General features: G+C 36.8%; 1 protein-coding gene across 1 annotated transcript in view; it reads left to right on the top strand.

Moving 5' to 3' along the window:
* Positions 1 to 497: 497 nt before the first annotated feature.
* LOC108528831 (kelch-like protein 1) overlaps positions 498 to 8,808 on the top strand; it is a gene marked incomplete at its 3' end in the record, with an annotated part of 196,324 nt that continues 188,013 nt past the window's right edge. The window contains exon 1 of the mRNA XM_017870814.1: positions 498 to 1,795. Within this exon, the coding sequence (XP_017726303.1) occupies positions 1,299 to 1,795 (497 nt within the window). The remainder of the gene's footprint in view (positions 1,796 to 8,808) is intronic.

Here is an 8,808-nt window from a genome sequence, read left to right as displayed (position 1 = left end):
TTCGCAAACCCCATCCCCTGTGTTCAGATGTCCATCTTCAGATTTCTACCGTGTGCCTCTGGCCCCGGGGTGAAGCACTGCCTGGGTGCATTAATAGCAGAATCACAATGTAAGTGTCAGGACGGTGGCATCATCACATTTTGACGCCAGCATCCCTGTTTCTTCTGTGTCTCACTACAGAGAAACTAAGGCTAAAGGTTAAAAGATACGGTTTATTAAATAATTCAAGCCATTAACCTGCAACCTGCAAACTGATGGCAGCCTATTAAGTTTACACTGCCATGATTCATACGTAGTGTTTACTGATGCAAAAGCATAATGCCTGTTTTCTTTCCTTGTATTGCTACACAGTAACGTAGTGAGGAAGGAGGTTGGAAAAGGTGACAAGACCCACGCAAGGGGACAATAAGAGCAGCAGTCTCACTTGCATAAAGAAGATTGAAGCCTTCCCTCCCTCCCTCCATCTCTCCGTATAGGCCCCAGTGCACATCTGCGTCACTTACGGGGGAGGAGGAGGCGCTGAGGCAGAGAGAAAATTGTACTGTGAGGACCTTGGCAGCTTCACAGGCGGGCTTTTTTCTTTTGCCTCCCTATATGCGTTAGAATATCTATTTTTCTCTTTTACAAACTGACTATATAAAACCACCTCTTCTGGCATTGCAGAAAGCAATTGACTTTCTCAGAGCCACCCGGCAGGCTATCAGGGCATCCTCGAAAAGGCCAGGGACAGGGGCGCAGGTGCACTAAGAGAGCTGGCGAGGGGTACGCTTCCTCGAGACTTGGGTCTCTTCTCTCTGAGCTCTCCAGACACTGAACTCTGAGCTGCAAGGACAAGAACGCCACCACCTTCCCTACTAAGGCTCTGCCACAAGCGCATCCCAGTGAGGTGTATCCAGCTGCAGCCGCCTCCGGAGCTTCGGAGAGCTCAGACCTCCCTCCCTCACGCATCTCCAGCCTAAGGGTTGTCCCACCTCGCCATAACCACGGGGCTCCTGCGCGGGTATCGAGGATTCTCAGCCTTTGGCGTCCCAGTCCTGCCTCTGCTCCTGCCCAGTGGTGTCCCCACGCCCAGGTCCTGTGGACCCAACCGCGGCTGAACCGCGCGACTTTGCCGTCAGCGCTCCAGCCTTCGTCTGACAGGGCGCGCAGCCCGCCTCGCATCTTCTGGCTCTAGGGGTGCAGAGGGCGCATCCCGCTTCTTCTTCTTCCTCCGCCCCCGGGCTCCGCTGGCCTCCCCCACCTGCTGACCAGCCTACTCCTGAGTGAGCTGCTAGCCTTTTGGCTTCTGTGCGTAAAGCATGTCAGGCTCTGGGCGAAAAGACTTCGATGTGAAGCACATTCTGCGACTCCGCTGGAAACTCTTCAGCCACCCGTCACCGTCCACCGGCAGCCCGGCGGGGGGAGGCTGCCTACAACAGGACGGCAGTGGCAGCTTTGAGCATTGGGGACCCAGCCAGAGCCGCCTGCTCAAAAGCCAAGAGAGAAGCGGTGTGAGCACTTTCTGGAAGAAACCTTCCTCCTCTTCCTCTTCGTCTTCCTCTCCGTCCTCTTCCTCCTCTTCCTTCAATCCCGTGAATGGCACCCTGCTTCCAGTTGCCACGAGGCTGCAGCAAGGGGCTCCTGGACAGGGCACCCAGCAGCCAGCCAGGACTCTCTTCTATGTGGAGTCCCTAGAGGAGGAGGTGGTGCCAGGCATGGACTTTCCCGGACCACACGACAAAGGGCTGGTTCTGCAAGAGCTCAAAGTGGAGCCAGACAGCTCGAGCCAGGCAACAGGTGAAGGATGTGGACACAGGTACAGTAAGTCCGCATGGGGCTTCCAAGCATCTTTCAATTTCCGCTCATTTCACAGCGTGTGCTCTGTGGCTACTAAGTCTAAAATGTTTCAGGTTGAAAGTGTGCGTTAAGAGATGCCAGCCTGGTTTTGATTACTCAAGTTCTAATTTCATTACAAGTTTGCTCATTAATTTCTATTGGCTCAGACACTTCATTTTTCTTTTTGGAAGTTTTCAAAGTTATAGCCACCAATTGAACTTACATTCATTTTTGTAAGTCTTCAAGTGGAATAGTTCTCATATTCCTGAGATTATTGTGTTCTTCTGTCATATACATTGTATCAGTTGTTCCGTTATATGAAGGTGAACATTTGCTTTACACATCATCAGAATGCATCTCATATATTGGCCTGGTAACTGACTTAGCAAATAGTCTAAGGTCCCTGTGGTTTGAATCTATTCCAAAATGAGGCCACTGGACAGCAACATTATTTTACTTCTCTTTTTGCCCCTGAAATGCGCTGGTCTCATTCTCTTTTGGTCCTTTTACTTTGTGTTCACTCTTGTCTTGTTCAGAGTAAGTCTTTGAATGAAACTGTTGTGGAGTCCCTTTGCATTTAGCTGTTGTGGTTTGTTGGCTCAGTATTGAAATTGTGTCTCCTTGATAAGCAGCTCAGTATTTATTTCTAGTTTATTTTTAATATTATGCTTCTTTGTGTAGAGTTCTGCTACTTTAAAGACTTATAGAAAATCCTTCATAGACATAAAACTCCCGAGTTTTACATTTTGAGAGAATTGACTCATTAGTATTCTAAACCACATCATTGCTAGTTTTGGAATATAGTCAGGATATGAAATAATTTGCATTTAGATTCATGTGATATCAGAATACATTATTAAAGAAGAACTACAGGAGAAATATAGGAAAATGATAATGAATATATTAAGACATTTTAATTACTACACAATAACAAATTAGTAACAGAATCATCTTTTTTAAACTTTTGGTTAATTGAATCAGTTTCTTATAAATTTGATTAAGTAGCAAAAAGAATAGATAAAATTATATATGTATAACTTATATGTGTATAAATATGTGTGTAGGTATATATATGTGCTCCCTAATTATTCCCAATATGTGCGTTATAGATTAAAAATATCCTTTAAAATTTATATTTCAATTATATGCATTATACATATTTTAGATTACATAATTTCGAGAGTATTGACATAATATTCTAAGATTATATCTAAGAATGTACGTATAATGTAAGATCATTTTTAATGAGGAAGAAGTAATAATCTGGAAATGACCAATTATGTCAATGGTTTTTCTTATTGTATATAGGAGAACCTAAATATGTTTATCTATTAATTTCCATTAGTGAAATTTATGAAAAAAAGGAATACAACTTTAGTACTACGAATACTATGAAGTGTATTAAATGTGTAACTAAAGAAGTTATTTAATCATACTAGTTAGCCTATAATTTATAATTTATGAGAATAAATATAACGTACTGAATATGTTTATACCCTTTTGTTGAGTAAATTAAACACTTTTTGTGGGGTATTTATCCAGAAACTTTAACCAAATCACCTTTTATTTTGAAAAATATATATTTAAAAGGAAGCTAGGTAAAGACTATTTATCAATTACTATTTTATTAATAACTGATAGTTTTTAGACTCTAACAGCTCAAGAAGAAATTTATACATTATGTGTTTGTAAATTTTTAAATTCTTTGATAAGCTCCTACGAAATATTAATGTTTCCTAGTTTTCTCTAAAGTTTACTTTATACCAATACATTTTAAAATAAACAAGCATATTCAGAATTAGTAGTTTAATAAGACTTTCATGTAAGTTAGAGTTTGAAAACATTAATGGAGTAGTGACTAAGAAATTATAAAAAATTAACAATATTAAAACTAGTAACAGAACAAACAGCTTAGGAAAAAACACCAGACTTAAAAGTTGTCTTACTTTGAAAATACTTTATTAATTTTATTCTCAAAGGATGTGAGTTGATAAGAAATCCTATAATTAACCCATCTACCAACCAAAATCATCTTCAATGTTGGGAAGTCAAATTATCTTATGAGATTTTGGCATGTGTAAAACTCTGAAAATCAGGTCCAATTTTTATTTTTAGTCTAGTCTTCTAGACAAATCAGTTAGCACTGTATGTATTTGATGGATTTATATGTTCTTAAACTTTCATAGAGAATTGGTTCTGTGCTCATGATTGATTGAAAACCACACTAATACAACTAGCAATTAATCATTATCAGTATATAATATTTTAATATGCAGTAAAAGTAGGAGTCACTGCCTAGAAGAGACAACATTTCCAAAGTAAAATACTGAATGGAAATTTTATTATGCTTTAGAAATTTATGCAAAATAATGAGTAATGTGGATTTAATTTTTTTCTGTAACAGCATACCCAGAAAAGCTACATAGTGTTTATGATGATCAGCAACAACATAAACTATATGAACTCTGTATGATAATTTTTATCACTTAGGTCATTATTATATCACCAATGATGTCATTTTTAATAATGAGCATTGTGTTTTATAAATTCTGACATTTCTGCTGAGTTAATACTTACATATAAAACATGAGTTGGCCCTTTCTCTGACCTTGTATTTATTCATTGTATTGATCTTCTCTTTATTCATTTAGTTTCATACTAGTTAGAATATTGCTTTAGACAAATATGACTAGCTCAGTTGAGTAAACTGGTTAGAACAGCAGATGGAGGACATTTGGGGAAAGTTGCTCATAATCTCAGAATTCTGGAAAGGTCAAATTATCATAGACTTGAAACATAAAGGTAGTGGGAGATATTGTGGTAAACCAATTCAGGGCCAAAACTCAACCTTTTTCTTACCTTACTAAATTAAATGCTCACTACCTGCATTCCACCCTAAATAAATCTCAGTGCTCTACTAACTTGACCACATAAACAATACTTTTTCTATAATAGTTTACTGGCCTATTAATCATTAATTTCTCTACTTCCCTGTCTAAACGATATGATTTCCTGGATATTCAGATAACCATATATTTTTGTTTTGGATATTTCTGTTCAAGATTCCATATGTAGTAAACTAAAACACCAAAGAGCAATATTTATATTCTTGCATTTTATAGTGATGTGAGTGGGAGAAGACATGTCATGTTTTAACTGCTTGCTTTTTTAGATTCTGAATTCTTACAAAGTGCAGTCATTTTATCCCATGGTATTAGCTACCATCCATAAACTGTCTTTTCAGATTTGCATCTCTAAATCTAGCCCTCCTCTCCTGAACTGTAGTCTTACACAGCCACCTCTCTTCTTGACCTCTTTGATGGATGTCATAGGGTCCATTCAAATACAACATGTACAAAATTGAGCTTATAGTTCTTATTCTGTCTTGCTCAATTTCCTTCTACTGTATTTCAGAGAATAGCTTTCTACAAATTAGTTTGTGCAAGCCAGAATTCCAGGATCACATTGGTCAATATCTTCTTTCCCCTCACTTTTAATATGCCTCCAATAATTGCTGCTTTTGCTTAGAAAATCTTCCCTATACATATCCCACATCTCTTCATAGCTATTTTCTGCACCTAATCTAAGCTACTATCTTCTTTCAACTCTAGTTTTGTAACTTCCATCTCTTATCACCTCCCCTCCTTATCTTTGCCTCCTCAAGGACATTCTCTACACTGAAGTGGATACAAATTCAGAATGGTGAACTATTTTTCCACATCCCTCACTCCCTCATTCTCCTTTATCCCCACCAAAGGATTTTCAACACTCCTTGATCACAGTTCATACTATGGACACCATCTGATTACAATCTTTACCATGGATTACCTGGTTCTGAATGATCTGTCCTTTGTCTGCTATGTAGGCCATTCAGTTACCAACCTTCCCCTTCCCCTCTGTTTTCCAGACTTAATATCCTTCCCTATAATTTCTCACTGCCTCTGGAATTCACAAAGTTGTTTCCCCTCTTTGCATAGAGACTATCCTTTCCTTAACTGCTCCCTTCCTGAGTTCATCCGTATTCATCACAGAGATGTCATGAATAAACGTGCTGTACCTTTCCCAGGAAAGGAGTTCTTGATCACCCAAACAAATTCATATCCTGTGTTTTCTCTTCTTAGAAATCTCTTCTCTACTTTTTAAAAATTTTCTTATTGAAGCTTGTTACCATATATTAGTATCTGTGTTGATTTTGTCTGTAAGTGAATTTCCAAGTGGAGAGGAGTATGTCTGTTTTACTCATCATTTTACCCCTATCATGGAGCAGGTAGTTACTCAATAAATACTGTCAAATGAATAAATATTTGATATAATCATATTGAGTGGCATTGATTAAGAGCTTGCTTTTTGCCAGTTAGCATGTTGAATATTTATATGCGTAAGTTAAAATTCATAACATCTTATAATCCTGCTACATTTATGTATGCCCCTGGTATAATGATTACATAGATAAGAAGACTGAAATATAAAGACGGTAATTAATTTTCCTAGAATCACAGACTTCTAAGTAATAGGGCTGGACTTTAACCCTTTCTGTTTGACTCCAGATACCATATTGGCCATTGTGCCGAATCTTATTTCTCTATGCTTAGACAAACAAACAGAACGAAAGAAAAGAGGCAGCATCTGAGGTTACGGAGAAATAATTTTCTTTTTCCCTTGATGGAGATTATGTTTGAATGTTTAAATAGACTTCTTAAAATGACAGTCATAGAAAAATTCTAGGTACGTCTCACTCAAAGATGACTTCTTAGCCCAAGTTAGAAAACACTTTATTATTTTCTAAATTATAGTTCATTCAGTGTATTTTATGTTATAATTAATAAACAATACACAAATATAACCTAGAAATGGAAAGAAATAATTATTTTGGAGACCGAATTAGAGCTTTAGGATAGAAAATCTGCTTATGAAGTTTGGAACCATTGATAAAGTATTATCACTGAAAGAGAGCTTGCACCATTAAAATCTCATGGAAGTTAGTGGGACATGTACCAGGCTCTTGTTTAAAGTAATAATAATCTCTGCTTCAGTCAAGGGGAAAACCAACTTTGGAAATGATAAAGGACTACATTCTCAGGAATGTGGTTCTCAAACTATACTTTTATGAAATTAAAGTGAAAATTCATCTTCCTTTACCACCCCCAAATTTTAGAAGTGAAAAATAATATAATGGAACAAAAAGCTTACTAAAATTTTACTTTATTTTTTTTTTTTTTTTTTTTTGGCTAATTTATCCTAAGGTTTCTGTGTCATATAGTTTACTATTATTTAACCAAAACTAGCAAAAGTAAGACCTTATTTGAGAAAACTTATTTTATCTATGTTATGATGAATTTACAAATGCTACATGGTATTCTACCCAGGAGCCCACAATGTCTAGGCACCCCACTCTCTGAGCAAGTATGCTTTAGAGGAACTAAAATGATCATAAAAAAATAGAGCTATCCACCGGGCATTGTGGCTCACGTCTGTAATCCCAGAACTTTGGGAGGCCGAGGTGGTTGAGTCGCCTGAGGTCAGGAGTTCAAGACCAGCCTGCCCAATATGGTGAAACCCTGTCTCTACTAAAAATACAAAAATTAGCCAGGCATGGTGGCAGCCATCTGCAATCCTAGCTCCTCGGGAGGCTGAGGCAGGAGAATTGCTTGAACCCTGGAGGTGGATGTTGCAGTGAGCCTAACCCTGGAGGCGGATGTTGCATCACACCACTGCACTCCAGCCTGGGGGATAAGAGTGAGACTTCAGACCAGAACTATCTGTGAGAAAGATAGTATAAACCTTGTATAAACTATAGTTTATACTATACTGTACTTATATATGAATGTAAGTACAAGATGCAGTAGGAATTTTAAATGAAACATGCGAGTTGAAGGACAATATTGTATTTTTTCTTCTATAAATATTTAATGAATATTTTGTAGACCACATGATTAGCCTTTCTATGGTACTATTTCAAATTGTTTAGAAAAATAAAGAAAGCCTACGTATCTAATCAAAATTGGCATCTGGCTAACATAGAATATAATACTTATCAGATATTTATGTTTGTTGGTTTCTTTTTACGAGTCTCCAAATATAATTTATGTATCCTCAGATATTATGCTTCTCATGACTACATGTTAAGTCAAATTTTGATTATTTTTGACTAAGAACTCTTATAGAATATACAGAAAACTGTTATCTGTAGCATATGTTGGAATTAAATCAAGTTTCTGAGCATAAAAATGGGTAGCATTTTAATCAGAGTCTCAATGTCATGACCAATACATCACATTATTGATTTTATTGTACCATCTAAAATAACTTTAGGTATGTTTGTGGTAGTTGTAAAAAACAAATGGTCTGAAATTTACAGATTGATTTAGGCCAGATAAGGATGAGTTTACTTTTCTTCATTTAAGATAGTTATTTAAAACTTTAAAGAAAACATCTGATGAAGATACAGATAATCTGAGCAAAATTAAAGATGGTTTTGAAGATCTTGAAATACAAGTATAGGCAAAATTCTGTTATACTAAAAGGCTAGATGCTGGCTATGTTTGCTGACTTTTCAGGATCTGAAAACAATATAAATGTTAAAGAAAGATCAACAAAGGTCAGCCACACTAGGGAAAATGATGCACTATGATTGCAGGAGTCCCTGAAAAATAAATTTTGAATGGAGAACCTATGAGGCAGATCGTTTTGACCTGAGATCCTGTCACAGAAATGATGTTTTTTGAGAATAATCTGAGAATCTTCAATAATAATGAAAGGTGAAGTCAGTATATATTAATTCTAAATACAGTCTTTTTTATTATTTGGGTAGTTTTGTCACAATTCTGATAAGGGATGATTATTGAAACAACTCGTTCAGTTGTGTTTCATACTATATTTGTTGGTGATACTGTATCCTGATAGATTCTCTTGCCATCATTTTTTCTAAGTGTTATATTTGCTCATGTAAACTAGCATTTAATCTTGACTGAAATATGAAGGAATAACTTAAAT

This window comes from Rhinopithecus bieti, unplaced genomic scaffold (genome assembly GCF_001698545.2).
Source record: "Rhinopithecus bieti isolate Rb0 unplaced genomic scaffold, ASM169854v2 scaffold_6114, whole genome shotgun sequence".
NCBI lineage: Eukaryota > Metazoa > Chordata > Mammalia > Primates > Cercopithecidae > Rhinopithecus > Rhinopithecus bieti.
Note: the sequence above shows the minus strand (reverse complement) of the source record. Positions and strands in the feature narration are given on the sequence as shown.